We start from the raw sequence: 19864 nt of genomic DNA, 5'->3' as shown, positions 1-19864 counted from the left end.
CCTGTGACAACCCAGGGAATTCGCGAGGAACAGCAAGGAACGTCTTGATAGATGCCTAGATTTACCAGAAAGGCAAATAGGAGACACGAGGCTCTGCGTTCTGGTAAGGATCCTGGGTAGACCATTATTCCATATCATCATAGCGCATAGATCTATATAGTTCACCCAAACCGGTACGATAAATCCTGAACAACCATAATAACAGCGTATATACACAGAACATCCATCATCTTCGCCCAGGTAACTCTGCCAAGCGCATCTCCGCCGGCAACTCCGCGACGCCGCCGCGGTGAACCACCCCCTTCGCATCCGGGTCCCCAGCGTTGGTGTCCATCTCATGCAGTGCTGCCCGCCCCTGGGCGTCCATCTCCTGTCGCATGTGTCCGTCCAGGAGCGGGGGATCACCGCCTTTGTCACCTCCACCGCCAACATCCTCTTTCTTCTCACCCACTGTCGCAACGGCAGAACCACCCGACTCACCTTCCCCGTCATGCAGCTGCTCGGACGGAGTCCCCCGTCCTCGCCGTCGCCGCCGCCAAAGAAACCACCCAGCCGCCAAAGCCACCACAACGACGACGAATCCGACGACACCGCCGACTATCCCGCCGATCTGGGAGGGGGCGAGCCCAGTGCTGGATCGGTCGTGTTGGATAGGGGTGGAGGTCGCGGCCGTTGACGAGGGAGGGCCGCCGGTCGAGGTCGAGGTCGAGGTGCCGTTGTTCATATCGGCATACTTGACGCAGCATAGGATGGAGTTTCCGCCGGGGCAGGGCCAGGGGGGCTGGTAGGGACGTTCTGGTTCAGCAGGGGGTTGGACATATCAGTCATGTAGAAGGGAGGGAGGGTGAACTTACCCCGGTCCCAGACACGAATATTCCATCGTCACAGGTCTGGTTAGAGTTGTCTTTGCACCAGCCTGTGCCTTGGGGTACGGTGCATTCACGGTGCAGACAGCACTGCGACGAAGAGTTATATACATGAGTACATGCGCGTGTAGACGATTAAGGCATACCACATGGTTGGAGCTGTCGGTGCATTGGTTGACGTAGAGGAGGCCCTGACCTGGAGCTCATTAGCCAGCCATCAACGCAATAGAAGCGTGATGGCATCAATATACATACATCGGTCCGCAGGAAAGCATTCCCCCTGGCCTATTCCTCCCCAACACTTGCCGTAGACGCTATCACTCCCCGACTGACGGACGAGAAGGGAGCTCGTATCATCGAATCCAGAAAACATGTCGTGTCAGTTTATTGACCGCAGTTCGCGTATATATATCCGGTGTAGAGAGCCGGCCGACACTTAAACAGACAGTATCAACGTGCCGGGGAGACGACCCCTAGAGCACCAACAAACATGTGCACGATGCAGCCGTTCATCACTGGGGCGGGCAAAAACGATATATGATAGACGATAGCGATCGACGCCCTGCAGGGCCCCCCAACACTGGTGCGCCTCAGCCCACCCACCCAAGACGCCATGGAAAAACTTAATGACGCATTGCGAGGACACTTTGCCCTGGACGGAGGTGATCGACCTCGGCACGCTAGGGGAATACGAGCCCGCGGTGTCAGACTGCCTTCTGGGGACGGATTGACTGCTGGCTCGCATTCTTTTAACCACTCGTATCTGCGCGAGCCATCGTCTGCCGGTATCCGTGCTTCTAACCCTAGATCGATGGGTCCTACATGATTCAATCAAAGGTATTTTACTCTCGCGCGGCCAAGACCCAAGATCTAGGCATGTCCAGAAACAGATCCTATGGGAACGCCAGCTCAAATTCATTATTTTCCATGCCCACGACACCAATGCAAATGGAAACAGCTAAAGAAGTCTAGGGCTCTAGATTCCCCGACCCTTCGAGATATACACCAAAAGGAACAGCAATAAGAGGCCGGGCTTACGACGAAGGAAAAAAGCAACGGGAGACGTAAGCAGTCGCCCACAGATAGAACACAAAAAGGGGTAAATAAAACAGATCAGTAGTAAGAGGTCAAATAGCTAAGGGGGAAAGAAAAGAAGTGAAAGGCGTCATATCGAAACCAAACGACTAACCCAGCAAGTCATCAAGTCCCGAACTTCCTGTCTTGGCCCCTTGCTGAGATGCACTGCTCTGGCCCAATGACGGGGATGGAGAGGCGGACGTAAAGCTGGAGGTAGCAGGGGCACCCCAAATGCCTGCGCTGGCTTTTTCCTTGGCCATACTCGCCAAGTTAGGTCCTTTACTGGCATTCGAGGATGACTTTTGCAGCCCGGCGCTGGCACTGGCAGACGACCACAGGGATCCGAAGGCATCACCGGACGGTTTAGCCGCGGCAGGCTTTGTGCCCGCAGACGAGGTCGTGGTGGCGGATGTGAATGAGGAGGTAGATGGCATGCTGGGCCGATGGTTCGACGCACCGCTCGCTGGGGGCTGAGCGCTACCCACGGGGACCGAGGTGAAGTAGTTGGGGGTAGCCGCCTGGAAACCAGTGGGTTTAGGCTGAGCAGGTTTCTGTTGTTGCTGGGGAGCCATCATAGAGCTCTGGGAAAGAGTAGGGGAGGCCACACCGCTCGACGACGGGGTCGGCGTCATGGAGGTGAATCCAACCAGCCCATTGAGATTCGATCCTTGGGTACCGGACACGGGCTTCGGCGCAGCGAACTGTGTGCTCGAGGTTGTGCTCACAGTAGACGCGGGCGGGGGAATGGCAAACTGGTTTGACGATGCGGGCGCCGGCGCGGGAGTCGCGGACTGGAAGTCATCGAAATCATCGTCATCGGCGGCACCAGCCGGCGCGGAGTCGAGAATATCCAAGCCGTTGCTACCACCGGCAGGTTTCTTACCGGCGGCAGTTGAGCTAGTGGTAACAGTTTCTTCCTCGCCGAAGTCGAACAGGTCGGGTTCAGGCGCCTTCGGGGGCTCCGGCTTGGTCTCGCGTCGTGCGCGCGGAGGGCTGGCGCCTCGGCGAGGAGGGCTCGCATCAGCCTCGTCATATTCGTCATACTCATCGAACCGGTTGTTCCGACGACCGGAGTCTTGGAAATCGCTGGGAGCCCCTCCGAAGCCGCCTCCGTCGCCGAACACACCCCCGCTGTATCCTCCAAACGACATGCTATCGCTGCCGAAGCCTCCGTACCGGCCGCTCGACATACCTCCACCGATGTGCGATCCACCTTCGAACCCTCCGAACTTGTTACGGTTAGCGCGCGCCTTCTTGCGCTCGGCGCGGATCATGTCGACATCCCCGAGTAGCTTGACCAGTTCCGACGACCGGTTGCGCACGTTGATACCCTGGTCCTTTCCATTCTGGTCGATGTAGTGGAATTGGCGGAGCATTCGGAGGAGCGACATGTGGGATCGGGCGTCGTCGACTACACGTTCAGAACCGTTCTTCACGAGAAATTCCAAAAGTTGGAGACTCTGCAGGTGGCGACCAGGTGTTAGTGATACATCACGGCATAGACAGCTCCAACACATCGCACCTTGTAAATCTGTCGCCACTCCTCGGCAGACTTGTCCGTGAATCGTCTGTAGATCATAGGCATAATTTCGTTGAGCAGTTGACTAGATCGCGCAAGGCATGTCAGGGGACTGATTCGTCGAGGTATGCGACGGGGGAACGGGAGGCAGTTACTCACTAGCTGTGAGTTCCATTGGCAATCTCTTGCATCAGTGTCGTCGAGGCACCCCAAGGTTCATTGTTTGTGGCCTCTCGAACCTGGAGAACGTCAGCGACATCGCATCCAAAAACCGGAGCGATCGGCATTGTGCTCTATGCTAGGGGAAAAACAATCAAAGGACGGCAGTGACAGAATGGTGGTACGGACCTTGGATTCCATCTCCGTATAATTCATGACCGCTGGCTTCGTCAGTACAAGAGTCCATCAGCGCATGCAATCGGCCTCTCCAGAGGTCAAGGGGGGGTGGTGATATAGTCGGCGTCAGAACTCACCATTCTGGACCTTGCGGACACCCGCTTTGAGGTCATACAGAGTCAGGTTGCTGACCTGATCCTTGAGATTGTTGAAGTCCATGGCGAGGAAAGGGATCACAACGCAATGCCAATTGAGAGAGGGGCAGAGACACGAAAGGACACAGGACAAGAGGTGACGGAGAGAGGCGGGAGATCGAAGTCCGTCCGGCTGCTCCAGCTGGCCGTTTGGGCCCAACAGTCACGTGGCTGCCCCTGACTGTCCATGACGTTCATCATCAACAGCTAAAATACTCGGAAGGCTAATAAGGTAATAATCATGTTCGATTCATACATACATACAGAGGCTCATCTAAACTTCGTCACAGAGAAGAAACTAAAAGAGGTAAAGAAGGAAACTGCTGCCAGACAGGAAAAAATCCGCAATAAACCGACAAAGTGAACACTCTCCATGCATCGATCCCACATGAGCGATTCATTCCTCATGGTGGATGTACTTTTGGTCTCATGCCCGACAGATAATTAACTCAAAGGGATATCATGGGAAGAGAGAAGATGTCAAATCAAAGAAGGGACATGGTAATAAAAAGAAAGATGTGACGAGAAGTAAGCAGAGAACCCCTTGATCCTTCCCAGCATCACTCGTTATAGAACTTCCTCATAATTAAATGCAAGAAAAGGTTGACGTTGACTCGTAAGTTTCCGTCGAAGAAGTCCAGGAATTGCATGTTATTGAACTGCGCCTGGAGGAGATCATCCAACGGGACCTGCGCATTTGCGCCAGGGACCATCATCGGCCCACTGCTGCCGTCAATAGTGAAGACACCGACTTCATTGCTTGAGATGGTCAAATCAACTCGGTCCCATTGACGTTCCGTGTAGCCCTTCCAGTGGACCAAGACACCCTTATCTGCCAGGTTGCGCGCAGAATACTTGTAGGATCCGAACTTGAACACTTTTCCAGACTTCTGGAGCTCGCGCTGGTGGTCCCACTGTTTCGTGAACGGCATTAGGAATCGCTTCTTTCCTTTCTTGTTCTGTAGCGTGATCATGGCCTGTTCGATATAGTCGTTGTATGTTTTGAGCTGCTGTTCCAGCCAGCTAGCCTGGTCGTTTAGTCGAGTCAGGGTCAGTCGTGCGCTTTCCAATTCTCGCTCCCGTTGGATCCTGCGGCGATGTTTCGTTCGGATATCAATGGCTATGGCGTTCAGCAGGTCCTGGTAATGGTTGTCTCGACGGATCTTGCCCGTCTGCTCGAGTTGCAAGATATTCTCCAGCGCAGTTTGCTTGAGCTCTGTGTAGCTCATGGATGCAATATCAACCAGTGTATTGGCCTCGGAATATGCGCTGTGTCGTGTGTTATTGGCACTCAGCTCGTCTCGGACGAGTGTCATCCACTTCTCGTCATCTTCCTCCGTCGGAGGCTTCACCATGATCTCCATCAAGTTAGCTCCTGATTGGACTCGAATGATATAAAGGACACATCGTTTCGTTTCCATGAACAATGCTTTCACGTTGGCCTCCGGATCTATTCGTCTTGTCAGCTTCTGCCATAAGGTCACAGACAGTAGACAATTCCTACCTTCCACCTGTGCAAGCTTAGGAACCAGAGTGAGGTTAATTTCAGAAGAGTTGACACTCATCAATTCATTCTCGTTGGATTTGACATTTCCAAGATCACGGATGATTTCTTTCAGAATGTCGTCGGGGTTCGGACATATGTAATGAATCTCGCTAGCCACAAGCTGATGGATAGAGAAGATATCCGACATCTTAATGTATAAGGTAGGCTTAGTTTTGGCGTAGAGATCGTTGAACTCATCGATATCGAAATACTCCTCCGCGTCTTGCACAGACACCACTGAAATACGTTAGCTTTGATAGGGGACCATCGAAAAAGGAAAATACTCACAGTCACCCCAGATACGGCCCAAGCGTTGGATTGACTCTCCAATATAGGCGTTCAGAGGCTGGAGATAAACGTTTTCGGCACCAAACAGCCGCCCAGACGCCACCTGAGCCACCACCTTTGCGATTTCGCCCAAGTTTCGCTTCTGTTCTTGTGTCATTGCCCGATCAACAACACCGTACTTCTCTGGCTCCATTAAAGCAGGCTGGAAATAATTTCTCCACAACCAATGTCCTGCCGTTTGGAGGATGAAGCCAGGATCTTCATTAGAAAACCGCGAGAGAAGGCTCTCGTACATTTCCTTTCCAATGTACCGGATCCCAAACGGCATTCGATAGAGAACATCCTCGAACGCGGTAAAGAATTGATCGGCGATATCACGAAGTTCCTGTAGGTTCTGAATAAACGTGGCTCTCGTTTCGGGGTCCCTGATTGCTTCTTCGCGCGGGATATCGGGCCGACGACGGCTTCTCCTACCCGTCCGAAGCTCTTCGTTGTTAATGGCCGAGCGGTAGATCTGAATCGGATCGCTTTCAAGGTCCAACTCCGGATTGTCAATGATGTTCTCACGCACAAGCGGTCCCAGGACATCACGCATGAATTTCCGGTCCCGGGGCGATTTGATGTATGACGCAAAGAGCTTGTTCCAGAAAGAATTGCAGCGCAAGTACTCATGAAGTGTATCGAAGCTCTGGACCTCCTCCCGGGCAGACCGAGCCAAAAGCTTGACAAGGTAGTACTCCTCACGTCTCTTTTGAGAGTAGCCAAAAAGACCCATCATCAGATGTCGGATTCTCTCATATTCCTTCTCCGGGGTGTTGAGCTCCCTGAGCCGCTTGAATAGCTTCGCTAGATAATGTGATTGTGTTTGGAGGAGGAAAAAGAAAACCTGATATTGCTCAAGCTTTCTCCGTGATGTTTTGTTCAAAGCCTTGAGATCGAAAGGATCTTTGGACGAGATTTCTCGGTTGGGGAGCAGACTCCCAACATGCCCACCAAAGTGCTTTTGATGCTTAACAACTTCGTCCAGGGTAATCTTGTTCTTGACCAAAAGAGCAATCTTAATGTCCAGCTGACTGATATACTGCTCCGCAAGTTCATTTTGGCGAACCTGCTGAACGACTAACTTTCTGGTTCGTTCGAACTCGACTTCCTCGTCGAAATCGAATTCGCTATCGTTCAGAAGATGCACGAACCCCTTGACTGTACCAACAGGTGGGTTTTTTCCGCTGGTAAGGCTCTTGTATGCTTGGCCTTGGATTCTGCCCCGGACAAAGCTTTGAGCTTTGACCACCTTCTCCATGTTCTCGCGGTAGTATTGGCGTCGCTCCTCAAACTTCGATCGTACAACGTGTCCGCGGATGCGAGACTGGAAGTCCATGATAACGTCTTCCTCAGCTGCAAGATCGGCCAGGGTCTGTCCAACTTCGACGCGAACAAGCATCGCTCTGATTTGGGCTTGCAGGATGCTAATCTCCTCGTCACAGTCGTCAAGTTGCTCAAGTATACCACCGACTTCAATCCGCAAGATTGCAGCCCGAGCAAGAGCCTGGAGGTCAATAATAGCAAGCTCTTGCCCCTGTAGCGCTTCTGCGTCACGCTCCAGGCGTCTCCTTAAGATGACACCGCGAGCCATGGACTGCATATCCAAAATTGCGGCGCCTTCATTGGCCAGCGATTGCCGCTGAGATTCAAGGGATGATCTGACGCCATTGGCTCGCAAGATGCTTTGAAGGCTGATCCATGCCGGTGAATGTTGGAGCAGGGCTTCACAAAGAGACTTGGCATTTGCCCTCACAGAACGGCCACGGATTATAGCCTGCAGAATTTTACAATCCTCTGCTGTTTTTTGGAGTGCCTTTTCTTGCCCTGATAGCTGCTTTCTTGTTGCTAGAGCCCTCGCAGAAGCTTGGACAAACACGACTGAAGGCTCCTCTCGAGTAAGCAAGGCTTGGACATTGGCTATAGACTTGCGGGCCATCATTCCCCGGATCGCCGCCTGCAGCAATTCGGCATGATACTGAGCGCTGTCAATTTCCTCATACTGGATGCCCATTCGCTGCCGTGTAAATGCGCCCCGGATCAGTGCCTGGAGATTAGTGACATCAAGTTCTGCATCGCGGGTTTCTTCCCACTGCTCTGAAACCTTTATGCGTTGCAAAGCACCTCTCAGGGCAGCCTGTATTCTCTTGATTCCGGACTCTTCCTTTCGCACTCGACGTCTGAGGTAGTTTGTCTCTGCCCTAGCCTTAGATCCCCTAATGAGACTCTGCAACAACAGGACATCAAATTTCTGTGCCTCACAGTTCTCTAAGTCACCCCGCTGGCGTGTTCGAACGATAAAGCCACGGCTGATGGCTTGCAGGTTAACTGCAAAGGAGCGCATATCAAGACGATATTGGACTATCTGGCGGGTCCAGTCACCACGTAGCCTCGACTGCAGGTCAACCAAGAAAAGCTCGAAGTCCCATAGGTCGCTCATCAGATTGCCCAGTTTGAGTCTCAGCATGGCACCTTTGATCTGTGCCTGGAAATCGCTAATTGAAGCCTCATTCTCGTACAGCTCCCGGTGGATTCGTTCTTCTTCGGACTCTTCTGGTTCTGGTTCCGGCTCCGGCTCCGCGCCGAAGTTTGCAGCCATACCAGAGAAACTAGGCATACTGACTCCCGCTTTGTCAAGGCCTTTTTGCGTCTGCTCAAGCTCATGGTGTTCGAATTCGAGTTGGCCAACAAGGTTTCCCATGCGGAAGTCGACAAGTCCTTTTTTGAACAATAACCACGACAGAGCATGGACGCAATGAATGACTTTAGGGAGGTTTTTCTTCTCATATAAATCAATCAGTTCGAATCGAAAGAGTTCCGGCAGCTCCACTTCGTCCAGTAATCGGAAGAACAAAGCGATGTTATCCGAGTGTCGATACTGGAGTCTCGGATGGCGAAAGATTCGCAGAGGACGGTCAGGGTACATTGCTTGAACCACCTCCGCAAGGGTCACACCATCTCGCAGGGCTTCTTCAAGTTGGACGATAGGTGGAATTTGTTTCTGGATCACCTCTTCGATCCATTCCTTGGCTTCTCCGATATGACATAGATATTCGTAGGCTTGCAGGAACTGGCGTTGCTTGTCCATCCAATTCCCAGCCGCCCACGATGATGCGTTGGTCCTCCGCGCGACGGCTGGGCTATTCTTACCTGCAACTGAATCGGCGCGTTTCAATCGTCGACGTCCCAGGAGTCCCACGACGGATGGGCTATCGAGGGCAAACTCCTCCGTCTCTCCCGATTGAGCAAATTTGGATAGAGTGCGTAGGTGGCCAGTAGACGACTTTTTCAACGTCTCCAGCTCGGGCGCAGTTAGGGAAGTTGTGAGGGGAGGTTGATGTGAGTTGGACAAACTGTGAGAATGATGCGATTTCGTGGGGGATCGTGTCAGGGGGGAGGCGGCGTAAGAGGAATAATGATAAGGTGAAGTGGTTTGTGGCGTCTGCGCATCATAGTCATTGTCTGGGTTGGGAAGTGGGCGGGACTCGGGCGTCTGTGGTCGGTTCTCCTTCCAGTACTGAGGACTATCGGCTGTTTGGCTACGCGTGTGGCGATAGATGGATTGTTTGGCGGGAGGGGGGGACGCGTTCGGGGCCTGCGACAATGGTCGCAGAGAACGACGGACGCTCTCGTATGTCGTTCCGGCGTTGGACGAGCGGCCCAACTCTGTCGCGCCGGCTCCAGGGAGGGTCTCCGCGACCATGGCAGTCAACTCGCTTTTCCCTCGCTTATGGCCAATGCTAGGCATGGATCCAATCGAGACGGTGGAGGAGACGGTGCTTGTACGGCTGGGGGCGAAGGAATTGGATGACACGGTGTAAACGGAGGAGGCCGTGGAAGCGGTCGATCCATGACGGAGCGGACTGGATGTTTGGGACGGGAGATCGGTCTGCGCACGTCGGAGGGAAGCTGGATGGCTTGACATCACTGGTGCAATTCTGGGTACAGGAATGTAAAGGCCGGGAGAGCTGGAAGAGTCTGGGCAACAAGTGGCCGCATAACTGCTTGGAAAGCAGTGAGGCGGCTGAGTAAGTGGGAGGGAAGTGTGTGACTGGGATGGAATGCTGGTTCAAGGGAGAGCGAGCATCGCCCTATGGTAACGGGAGGAATTGATGGACGGGAATCAGGTTGATATAGCAACAAGGGATGCGCTCTCACAGGGGGGATGAAGGCGAGAGAGGTGGTCGAAAGGCGGATATTCGAGAACGTAGCACGAGGGGAGGGAGTCGCGCAGAGAGGATATGAAGAGGATGAAGAAAAAGAAAGCGAGCAGTGAGCGCGATGACTTGAAGATGGTGATGAAGATCCGGCAGACGAGCGGCGGGGGAAAGAGCGACAGTCGCTCCCAGCCCCAAACAAATCTCCCGATCGGGAATGGCGGGCTCTATCGGCCTATCAGGATCCTGCGCCACAGATGGCTGGGATCCCGTGATGACGATCGTTCCAGCCACCGTTTAATCATCTCCATGAGGATGTTTACGGAGTTTACTCCGTACGATGCCGTACTGCGTCTACGGGTAGGTAGGCAACTAGCTGTAGTGCTCCCGTACCGGCAGGGATTATTCCCAATATGCAAACCAAATCTTGGTAGAGGGTCCATCCCAGATCGGATCCGTTGACTATCCCAGATGGACCCACGGTCGGTCCATTTCCCACGATCTGGCGGAAAAAATCCAGAACGTGCGTAGAAGCCTTGTCATGATTCAAGGGAATCCTGTTTCTTGCCTGTGACAGGCACCCGACAGTTAATTGGGAACCCCTGCCGTATAGTTGTAGAGCTACATGAACTACCATCATGGATGCTCGTCTTCACCATGCCTTCAAATTCCAACTACGTAGCTTACTTTCCCAACGTCTCTCAACGAGGATTGTTGTCCCGTAAATCGACAATGAGTAGTTCGGCGTAGGGGTATAACTCATATAACAACAGAAACCGCCACCCAGCACCCCTTGACATTCATAATGACCTCATCCCAACGGCCTCTTCAGCACCAGCCTACCAGGGACGAGATTCAGCCAATCCACCGTCATACCGCCACAATCACTCTCTTTACGTTGGGGCTACTGATCATAGACTTTGGATTAAAGAGGCAGGTGACTGGAACACAAATGCCAACCACGGCGCTCTGCAAACGCGGTTGCCCTTGAGATTCGAGGATGTCAATGCCGTTTATGTAATTCGGTGTCACTAGTCCTCTTTAGGAAGAACATCGTCCTCCACCTTCCTCTATATCACTTTTAATGCCGCGGAAGATATCGATGGTGCCGGGTCAGATTCGCTCTTCTCTACCTTATTTAAGCCCTCTCCCGCTTCTAGTCCGATCGCGATATAGAAATCATCTCCATATAGAAAATGACCGACATCGAGCCTCTTTACGTTTATAAGATCGTCCCCTCCACCTCTCCTGTGCGGGAGCCGCTGCCCGATCATCTTCCCGTCAGTGAAATCGACGAGAAATCTGGCTTTGTCCATCTCTCCACAGCATTCCAGGTGCCAAACACTCTCAAATCGTTTTTCAAGGATGAACCCCTCGTCTACGTCCTGCGCATTCCCTATGAACGCGTGCTCCATGACATACGCTGGGAGTCCCCTGAGGGTAATGTATGTGGGCCGCGTCCAAAGGAAGGTCTATTCCCTGTAAGTCACTACGCCATTTCTAATGTTGTATCGGGCCTTCCTTGGGAATAATCTGGATTAATAAAAACAGCATCTATATAACGGTCTCAAACTAGGAAAGGACGAGGTAGAAAGCATTGCCATATGGTCCAACGACAACGGGTGGGATAAGGCTCTGTCAGCATCGAAACCTTGGCTCATATACTAAGATAACTGAGGCCTTGTTTTTCATGTACTGTTCTAAGCGATTTCTGATACATTTTGATAACTCCGCCATCCATTCTCCCTGCATTAAATTTTGATTTTCAATCCCCCAGAGGATAGCAGTGCATCACTTGTCCATCTGTATTGTCGTCAGAAAGAGTAGGTCGGCTCAGGGTGCTAAACCTACAAAACAAGGAAGCATCCTTGCTAGCCAGGAAGACAAAACTGGTCGCAACTTCACTTGGCTCGCCAGGTCGTCCGATCGACGATTTGGCCCCAAAATCTTCCATATCTTCAGCCTGCCGGGTATCCACTTGTATAGGAGTATAGACGGGACCAGGGCTGGAATTGAGTCAGTGTTGTTCCGCCTGTCTCCATTTTCCTACTTACGCAACAGCATTCACTCGGATACCCTCTGGCTTCAACTGCTGCGCCAGAGATCTGGTGAATGAAACAATAGCTCCCTTACTTGCTGAATAGTCCACCATCCCAGCAGTCCCTCGGAATGCCACCGTCGAAGTTGTGTTGATGATACTACAATCATCAGTTCAAAATCGGTACCACTAGTGTCACATGCAGGTGCCTTTCACTTACGAGTCGCCTTTGGACATATGGGGGACAGCATATTTGGTCAAGGCAAACATTTGGACGATATTCGTTTGGAACGTGTTCTCGACCTGGTCTAAATTGATCTGCGCGATATCTTTGCACATATATTGTTTGGAGGCATTATTCACTAGGACGTTCAACTTTTGGAATCTAAAAATGAAATCAGTTGAAGGTAGTGCTTTACGGTAAGCGGAAGGCTTACTTGGAAATATGTTCCTCGATTGCTTTCTTGCAATTCTCATGTTTTGTCAAATCCACAGAAATAAGATGACACGTTCGTTTCTCCTGTTCAACTAGCTTTTTGGTCTGTTCAGCATCGTCTTTCTCCTCGGGCAAGTGGGTGATTGTAATGTCAGCGCCTTCTCTTGCCATCAAGGCAGCAACTGAACGACCAATGCCGGAGCTATGTGCTGTCAGTATGGGTCCTTCTGGCTATGTAGATTGAAAACCCGAGGATGGGTACATACTCTCCCCCGGTGATGAGGACCTTCTTATCCTTCAGTTTACCAGAGCCAACATATTCGACAAAGGTCCCGGATGATTCCAGCTTGGTGGCTTCACTGGAAGGGGCCATGTGTTTTTCCAGCCTGTATATTTTCAGTCATATATCAGTAAAGGGGGGACGTGTGCGCCTACCCTGGTTTTTCTTGAGCTTGGGGAGCCTTGGGCCGTTCAAAGGTTCCCTCTTTGCCCATTTGAGACGCCATGTTGCCAATTTTCGAGACTAATTATCGAATTATCGGATAGAGTAGATCCCTGTAATTAATGATCTGCAAGCTCCAATAAGGCCAATGACAAGATGAATTGCTTTTAAACCGACGACTTGTTGCATGCTGTCACAGTGGCGTCATGATGGTGCAATAACCCTGAACGCCATTGTTAGGCGCAGGCTCAGGGACAGGAAAGTTTAGAAAGTTAACGCGGTAGGCTCGAATACTGTTAGTTCATAGAAGTTCTTTTACAGAGCCCTAGGTTAGGTTATGTTGTCTATTACGTGCACGGCAAGATGTCATTGCTGGCCCAAAGAGCTACACCGTAGCACTGCGACAACATTTGTTTTGACACTATTGTACAATATTTTAATTAACAGCGTCATATGATTTAGTAATTTGGCGATTAAAGGTACCATGGGTTATTTAAGGTATTGATAGCACCGATATTAAGTAACTGCTTCATAGACTAAGCAACCCCTTCCGTTTAGTGTTGGCTGCAGATAATCTTGCATGAAGCAGTCCATCGCATAATACTCAACGTGCGCCAAGATGCAGATATTTAAATGAACCTTGGAATAGTATTACCAGCGTATCAGCAGTATGAAACGGCAGTCTCTCAATCGATTTCCAATCCCTGACTGACCCATTTCTAATCTATCTGACATTTCGAGAATTTCTACTCCATAAAAAGTGAAAAATCTGCTACACTGACTCAGCAACAGCCCCTCCTCTCACCGCCTTGCCCCGTTTTTCGTTTACTGACCAATCGGCAGGGCAGGAGCCCGTTCTGCAACAGCCGCTAATCCCAAAACGGCATGAGTGGCAGCTCTCCGACTCGCCCTCAAAAGCCAATTTTTTTCTCCTCCAACTTTTTTCTCTTTTTCTTCTTCTTTCTTTTCTTTGGGAAAGGAACCCTTTCTCCATCAACAGAACGTTTCTATCGTCGATCTGTTGATTATTTTCTCCTTCTGTCTTTTTACGATAGACACTCTTTTCTTCACACAATGCCGATCTCCAACGGTGATTCCCTCGGCCGTGCCATGAAGGCTGAGATCCAGGACCATACCAAGGCCCTGGAGGTCCTGGAGAAGGACTACAAGACTGGTGATGGTCTGGATGTTGACACCCTGCTGGACTCGGACAAGCACGGTGCTTTGACCTACAATGATTTCCTCATCCTTCCCGGTTACATCGGTAAGCCGAAGCATGTCTACCTTGTCTGGGGGCATTTCACTCATAGAGGAAAACAGGCTTCCCTGCCTCGGACGTCACTCTGGACACCCCTGTGACCAAGCGTGTCTCCCTGAAGGCTCCTCTTCTCTCTTCCCCTATGGACACCGTCACCGAGCACAACATGGCCATTCATATGGCTCTTCTCGGTGGTCTGGGTGTCATCCACCATAACTGCTCTCCCCAGCAGCAGGCTGAGATGGTGCGGAAGGTCAAGAGGTACGAGAACGGCTTCATTCTGGACCCCGTCGTGCTTTCTCCTAAGGCTACTGTCGGTGAGGCCAAGGAATTGAAGGCCAAGTGGGGTTTCGGTGGTTTCCCTGTGACTGGTAAGCTACCGCTTTTTCTCCCACTCCACCCCTTTCAGTGATGATTCCCATCTTTTTTCATTATAACTTTCGTTCCACTGGAGCAACGAGAGTTGCATTGTAGAGAAACGGATTACATCTGATCTCGACCGCTCTTTGGCTTTCTTCCCATCGTTACATCCATGCATTGTTTACCAGATTCTAATGCTGGATTTGCTTGCAGAAAACGGCACTCTCCGCTCGAAGCTCGTCGGTATGGTTACCACCCGGGACATCCAGTTCCACCCCAACCTCGAGGACCCGGTCACCGCCATCATGGCCACCGACCTCGTTACCGCCCCGGCTGGTACCACCCTCGCCGAGGCCAATGAAGTCCTCCGTGCCTCGAAGAAGGGCAAGCTGCCCATCGTCGATGAGGGCGGTAACCTCGTCTCTCTCCTTTCCCGCAGCGATCTGATGAAGAACCTTCACTACCCTCTGGCCTCCAAGCTTCCCCAGTCCAAGCAGCTGATCTGCGCTGCTTCCATTGGTACCCGGGAGGAGGACAAGGTCAGACTCCAGCTCTTGATTGACGCTGGTCTTGACATTGTCATCCTGGACAGCAGCCAGGGTAACAGCTTGTACCAGATCGAAATGATCAAGTACGTCAAGAAGACCCACCCCGAGGTCGACGTGATCGGTGGCAACGTTGTCACCCGGGAGCAGGCCGCAGCTCTGATTGCCGCCGGTGTCGATGGCCTGAGAATTGGCATGGGCAGCGGTAGCGCCTGTATCACCCAGGAGGTCATGGCTGTTGGTCGTCCCCAGGCCGCGGCCGTCCGCAGCGTCTCTTCTTTCGCCGCCCGCTTCGGCGTTCCTTGCATCGCCGACGGTGGTGTCCAGAACGTGGGCCATATCGTCAAGGGTCTTGCCATGGGTGCCTCGACCGTCATGATGGGCGGTATCCTCGCGGGTACCACCGAGTCTCCCGGTGAGTATTTCGTCAGCAACGAGGGTCAGCTTGTCAAGGCCTACCGTGGTATGGGCAGTATTGCCGCCATGGAGGACAAGAAGGCCGGCGCTGGCAACAAGGACACCAAGGCCAGCAACGCTGGTACCGCCCGGTACTTCTCCGAGAAGGACCGCGTCCTGGTCGCCCAGGGTGTGGCCGGTTCCGTCCTGGACCGTGGTTCCGTCACCAAGTTCATCCCTTACCTCGTTGCCGGTGTGCAGCACTCCCTGCAGGACATCGGTGTGAAGAGCCTCCACGAACTTCACGAGAAGGTCGACAGCGGTCTTGTCCGCTTTGAAATGAGAAGCGCCAGCGCTATGGCCGAGGGTAACGTCCACGGTCTCCACAGCTACGATAAGAAGCTCTACGCCTAAACGCTGAAAAGTGCGTTTTCTTTTCTCCATTTGCGCTTTTATATGAGCCTTGCTACTACGATCTGTTGAGATGACGATATGTGGCTGGTATGAAAATAAAAAGTCTGGACATGAGGTTTAGGAGTTCAATCGTGGTTAGGACGTCTGTTTTGCTCTTATAGTTTGCTCTGCATAGCATTTGTGCTTCCTGTTGAAATAAATGGAATACATTAATGCTCAACGATGATTAGTCATTTATTGTCAATATGTTCAATATCACTTCTTATAAAGTATTCGGAAAGCTCATGCAGCACCTTCACCTGAAGGTCTCTAAGCTCAAAGCCGACATACACCTAACACTGTTGAAAAGCCTCTTTCAGCAACGCTGCCTCCTGTGCTCGATGTTCCTTCATGAACCCAGTTGCAACACTAGGAGTCGCCTCACGTCCCGCAAAGCGGAGCCGACGGCCCTTGTGCTGCGATGTCGTGTCGAATATCGTCTCGAGCCGAGTTCGAGCAAACGACCAGGCCCCATCGTTCAGTGATTCCTCCTGGCACCAGACTACATCTTCGACGTTCGTGTACTGGTTGAGGTTGTCCCGGGCTTCTTCCCATGGGAACGGATGCAGCTGTTCAATTCGAACGATGGCAGTGTCTGTAATTCCATGCTCATCGCGATAGCCAGTCAAGGCCATATACACCTGTCCCGTGCAGAAGATGACCCTCTTGATGGCGGAGGGGTTTGAAACAGCAGGGTCAGCGATAAAGGGATGGAATCTAGATTCCCCAGTGAAGTCTTCAATGTTCGATTTGGCCGTCGGGTGACGCAGGAGGGATTTGGAAAAGAAGATGACCAACGCTAGACAGACTCGTTAGTATTTCTTCAGCCAGAAGGATGGATGAAACGATCACTTACGCTTCCGATACGAGCGATGCAGCTGTCGTCGCAGCACATGGAACAAGTTCGCTGGAGTCGTCATGCAAACAATCTGCATATTCGCATCCTGATGCTGCCGCTGCAATTTCTCCTCGGACGGGAAGAAACGCCCATCCTCACTGCTTAACTGCAGGAACCGCTCCAAACGAGCCGACGAGTGTTCCGGGCCCTGGCCATCAAACCCATGCGGGAGAGACAGGACCAACCCAGATCGCAGTAACCACTTGCTTTCGCCGGATGAAATGAATTGGTCGATAATGCATTGGGCGTTGTTGGCGAAATCGCCAAATTGCGCCTCCCACATCACCAGCGCGTCCGGGTACATGCATGAATACCCGTAGTCGAAGCCCATGACGCCGTATTCGCTCAGCGACGAATTGCCGATCGTGAAGCGCGCCTGATCTGGGCTCAGATCGTCCAGCGGCGTATAGGTCGTCCCAGTCGTCTGGTCGTGGAGCACCGCGTGGCGTTGTGAGAATGTGCCGCGTTCGACGTCCTGTCCGGAGACCCGGACGTGGTGGCCTTCCAGGCAGAGACTGCCCATTGCAAGAGCCTCAGCGGTGGCCCAGTCTATTTCGCGTCCTTCTTTCAGGCTTTGCTGGCGTTTCTGAAGAACTCGCCTGAGACTCTTGTGCACGGTGAATGGTTCGTCGGGGATGCCTAGTTTCCTGGCGACAGTATCGACGACGTCTCGGGGGATGGCAGTGGGCTGCGCTGGGAGCACCTCGTGAACCAGTTCTTCTGGCGAAATCATGTCTCGCCATCGCTCAGTGAGATACTCTCTCTCGAATGGCTGCGGTGTGGTGCTGTTTTCGAAGCTTTCGGTCAACTTATTCCACACGTCTTGTTCCATCTGCTGTGCCTCTTCGCGGGTGACGACCCCCTCCCTCATGAGCTGGTTGGCATATAGTTCCAGCTGCGGAGTCTTCTTCGCGATCTGTTCATACATCAACGGCTGTGTGAAGGCAGGTTGGTCCATCTCGTTATGTCCCCGCCGTCGATAACAGATCATATCTATCCAGCAATCCTTGCCAAACTTGGCACGGTACGCCGCAGCCAGTTTGCAGAGGAAAACCACAGCCTCGACGTCATCTGCATTGACGTGGAAAACAGGTGCGTTGATACTCTTTGCAATGTCCGAGACATACGGCGACGTTCGGGCCGATTCGGCGTCTGTCGTGAACCCGATCTGGTTGTTGATGAGCAGATGGATGGTTCCCCCCGTTCCGTATGATTTCAGCCCAGACAATCCCAGCGTCTCGTAGACGACCCCCTGTCCGGAGAAAGCCGCATCGGTATGGCTGTTGAACACCAATGTAGAGGCTGTATCTCCGCCGTTCTGCTGCTGGAGCGCGCGGGCCATACCCTGTGCCAGCGTGTTCTGGGACTCCAGATGAGACGGATTGGGTAAAATCGAGATGTTGACCTTGTTCCCAGCCGGGGTCTCGCGCTCGTGGTTCAACCCCATGTGGTATTTCACATCTCCGGGGATGGGATATCGCGACGTGGATTCGGGTGAGAACTCAGCGAATATGAGTTCGTTGGGCTTACGGCCCACGTTGCTGAGCACGTTGAGTTTTCCACGATGACAGCAGGGGAAGACAATATTACGGACGCCATGGTCGTCTGCGCAGGCATCAATCACGGCCTTGAGCGCCGGCAACTGGTTCTCGACGCCCTCGAGTCCGAACCGCTTTGCGTTGGGGAACTTGGCACTCATAAATTTTTCGAATGCCGTGGCCCACACCACTCGGTCGAGTATCCGCTTCTTCTCCTCGGCGGAAAACTGGTACGGTGCTGGGGATTCAATACGTTCCTGGATCCACTCGCGCTCTTGTCTGGTTGCGACGTGATGATACTCGGCACCCATAGACCCGCAGTATATGCTTTCACAGGTCTGGATTATCTCACGAAGGGTCATGGATTGTTTGATGGGTGCAAAATGCGGCAATACTTCCGGACTGAGCTCGAACTCCCGGTCTAGGTCATCTTCTGTGAAGCCATAGAAGCCGGAGGATAACTCCTCTGGAGGAGGCCTTCGGTTCGGAAGTTGTAAGGGATTGGTATTTGCTTTCAGATGACCAAGCTCCCGGTAAGCTCGAATCATACGTTGCAGATTTGCGTGCTTCTTGGATGTATCTGGAAGTGGATTGACTGGAACCTTTGAAGTCCGCGTCCTAGATGGTCTTACTGGTGCTGTTCCAAAAGCTAGACCTTGTTGGGGGTGGAGGAACGAAGTATCTAACAGGCCCTCTTCTATGCTTCGGAAGTATTCCTGCCAGGAACCATGGACTGATTCTGGATTGCTTTGCCATGCCGCGTACATTTCGTCCATATAGTTTGCCGAATATGCCGGCAAGAAGCTATCGGCATGGACCTATAAGTCACAGCATATCAGCGGGTTTTGTCTATCTTAATATCGGTAGATCATACGAATCTTGGCAGGGTCGACCTGACATGATGCCGTCGAAAGGAAAAAGTCGTCCCTGGATTTCTATATATGTGAGGGAGGCGACACGCGCCGACAATCGAGGCTCTGACATGGAGCATAATAATAGTTGATTTCTACTTGGCTTGTGCTGAATCCTAACGATCACATAGATATTGATAAATTACACCAGCCAAGATATGTGAGACCTGGTAGTTGATCGATGCAGCAGCAATCAAGAGGGATATATCATTTGGTATGACTAAAAGATTGTTTCTTTTGGATTTTTATCCGGTGTTGGATGAGGGGTTTGTTATGTCCCTACGGAGTATACCCGCTGGAGTAGCCGATGCCCCAAAGAGATGAGGCCGGATGTGATCCGGATAGTATCCTGCAAATCGGAGTTATGCCAGTAGGTATCAGGCGACATGTAAGAAGACCGATCTGTGTTCCTAGCGGATTATATATCACTTACAGAGTAGACCTAGGGGCAGGGTCGCGTTAATACAGCATGGAGAGATCGTCATAGAGCCAGCTCTATAAACCAGCAATCTATCCTAGAGAAATATATTACTCGTTCTTTAACGCCTCACCTTCCAGCACAAATAT

General features: G+C 52.0%; 7 protein-coding genes across 7 annotated transcripts; 2 read left to right on the top strand and 5 right to left on the bottom strand.

Annotated features, from left to right (window-relative positions):
* Positions 1-59: 59 nt before the first annotated feature.
* BDV59DRAFT_183800 (uncharacterized protein) lies at positions 60-1406 on the bottom strand. Its single transcript, XM_073690598.1, has 4 exons — positions 1122-1406; positions 1013-1062; positions 855-956; positions 60-781 (listed from the first exon to the last, which is right to left on the bottom strand). Exons 1-4 carry the CDS (start codon positions 1237-1239, stop codon positions 227-229), a joined length of 825 nt encoding a protein of 274 aa, XP_073545626.1. The 5' UTR covers positions 1240-1406; the 3' UTR covers positions 60-226.
* Positions 1407-1587: 181 nt separating this feature from the next.
* On the bottom strand, positions 1588-4095 carry BDV59DRAFT_183796 (ENTH domain-containing protein). Its single transcript, XM_073690597.1, has 5 exons — positions 3936-4095; positions 3811-3842; positions 3622-3701; positions 3466-3547; positions 1588-3403 (listed from the first exon to the last, which is right to left on the bottom strand). Exons 1-5 carry the CDS (start codon positions 4015-4017, stop codon positions 2051-2053), a joined length of 1629 nt encoding a protein of 542 aa, XP_073545625.1. The 5' UTR covers positions 4018-4095; the 3' UTR covers positions 1588-2050.
* A 127-nt stretch (positions 4096-4222) lies between these two features.
* On the bottom strand, positions 4223-10161 carry BDV59DRAFT_183793 (putative Ras GTPase activating protein). Its single transcript, XM_073690596.1, has 2 exons — positions 5827-10161; positions 4223-5775 (listed from the first exon to the last, which is right to left on the bottom strand). Exons 1-2 carry the CDS (start codon positions 9788-9790, stop codon positions 4553-4555), a joined length of 5187 nt encoding a protein of 1728 aa, XP_073545624.1. The 5' UTR covers positions 9791-10161; the 3' UTR covers positions 4223-4552.
* Positions 10162-10991: 830 nt separating this feature from the next.
* BDV59DRAFT_79168 (DUF952 domain-containing protein) lies at positions 10992-11739 on the top strand. The gene is made up of 2 exons (XM_073697109.1): positions 10992-11503; positions 11574-11739. Exons 1-2 carry the CDS (start codon positions 11219-11221, stop codon positions 11688-11690), a joined length of 402 nt encoding a protein of 133 aa, XP_073545623.1. The 5' UTR covers positions 10992-11218; the 3' UTR covers positions 11691-11739.
* A 48-nt stretch (positions 11740-11787) lies between these two features.
* On the bottom strand, positions 11788-13002 carry BDV59DRAFT_204103 (oxidoreductase, short-chain dehydrogenase/reductase family; the record flags this gene model as incomplete). Its single annotated transcript, XM_073694377.1, has 7 exons — positions 11788-11825; positions 11874-12028; positions 12077-12220; positions 12281-12445; positions 12498-12698; positions 12763-12882; positions 12932-13002. The coding sequence occupies 7 exons, from the start codon at positions 13000-13002 to the stop codon at positions 11788-11790; spliced, it is 894 nt and encodes a 297-aa protein (XP_073545622.1).
* Positions 13003-13280: 278 nt separating this feature from the next.
* On the top strand, positions 13281-16260 carry BDV59DRAFT_183788 (putative IMP dehydrogenase). Its single transcript, XM_073690595.1, has 3 exons — positions 13281-14202; positions 14259-14567; positions 14770-16260. Exons 1-3 carry the CDS (start codon positions 13824-13826, stop codon positions 15909-15911), a joined length of 1830 nt encoding a protein of 609 aa, XP_073545621.1. The 5' UTR covers positions 13281-13823; the 3' UTR covers positions 15912-16260.
* BDV59DRAFT_209369 (2-oxoglutarate dehydrogenase family protein) lies at positions 16013-19782 on the bottom strand (the record flags this gene model as incomplete). Its single annotated transcript, XM_073695382.1, has 4 exons — positions 16013-16749; positions 16807-19204; positions 19261-19361; positions 19731-19782. The coding sequence occupies 4 exons, from the start codon at positions 19780-19782 to the stop codon at positions 16244-16246; spliced, it is 3057 nt and encodes a 1018-aa protein (XP_073545620.1). The 3' UTR covers positions 16013-16243.
* Between the last annotated feature and the right edge of the window lie 82 nt (positions 19783-19864).

The sequence above is a fragment of the Aspergillus ambiguus genome, assembly GCF_047715705.1.
Source record: "Aspergillus ambiguus strain CBS 117.58 unplaced genomic scaffold BDV59scaffold_29, whole genome shotgun sequence".
NCBI classification, from domain to species: domain Eukaryota; kingdom Fungi; phylum Ascomycota; class Eurotiomycetes; order Eurotiales; family Aspergillaceae; genus Aspergillus; species Aspergillus ambiguus.
This window is presented reverse-complemented; position numbering and strand designations above follow the sequence as displayed.

Coding starts and splice junctions, on each gene's coding strand:
- BDV59DRAFT_183800 (XM_073690598.1), bottom strand. CDS start 1,239: ATGTTTTCTGGATTCGATGATACGAGCTCCCTTCTCGTCCGTCAGTCG. Junction 1,063..1,121: donor ATGCTTTCCTGCGGACCGAT/GTATGTATATTG, acceptor AATGAGCTCCAG/GTCAGGGCCTCCTCTACGTC. Junction 957..1,012: donor CCGACAGCTCCAACCATGTG/GTATGCCTTAAT, acceptor TCTTCGTCGCAG/TGCTGTCTGCACCGTGAATG.
- BDV59DRAFT_183796 (XM_073690597.1), bottom strand. CDS start 4,017: ATGGACTTCAACAATCTCAAGGATCAGGTCAGCAACCTGACTCTGTAT. Junction 3,702..3,810: donor ATACGGAGATGGAATCCAAG/GTCCGTACCACC, acceptor GACGTTCTCCAG/GTTCGAGAGGCCACAAACAA. Junction 3,548..3,621: donor GCCAATGGAACTCACAGCTA/GTGAGTAACTGC, acceptor TGCGCGATCTAG/TCAACTGCTCAACGAAATTA.
- BDV59DRAFT_183793 (XM_073690596.1), bottom strand. CDS start 9,790: ATGTCAAGCCATCCAGCTTCCCTCCGACGTGCGCAGACCGATCTCCCG. Junction 5,776..5,826: donor GGGCCGTATCTGGGGTGACT/GTGAGTATTTTC, acceptor AACGTATTTCAG/TGGTGTCTGTGCAAGACGCG.
- BDV59DRAFT_79168 (XM_073697109.1), top strand. CDS start 11,219: ATGACCGACATCGAGCCTCTTTACGTTTATAAGATCGTCCCCTCCACC. Junction 11,504..11,573: donor CAAAGGAAGGTCTATTCCCT/GTAAGTCACTAC, acceptor TAATAAAAACAG/CATCTATATAACGGTCTCAA.
- BDV59DRAFT_183788 (XM_073690595.1), top strand. CDS start 13,824: ATGAGTGGCAGCTCTCCGACTCGCCCTCAAAAGCCAATTTTTTTCTCC. Junction 14,203..14,258: donor CATCCTTCCCGGTTACATCG/GTAAGCCGAAGC, acceptor AGAGGAAAACAG/GCTTCCCTGCCTCGGACGTC. Junction 14,568..14,769: donor CGGTGGTTTCCCTGTGACTG/GTAAGCTACCGC, acceptor ATTTGCTTGCAG/AAAACGGCACTCTCCGCTCG.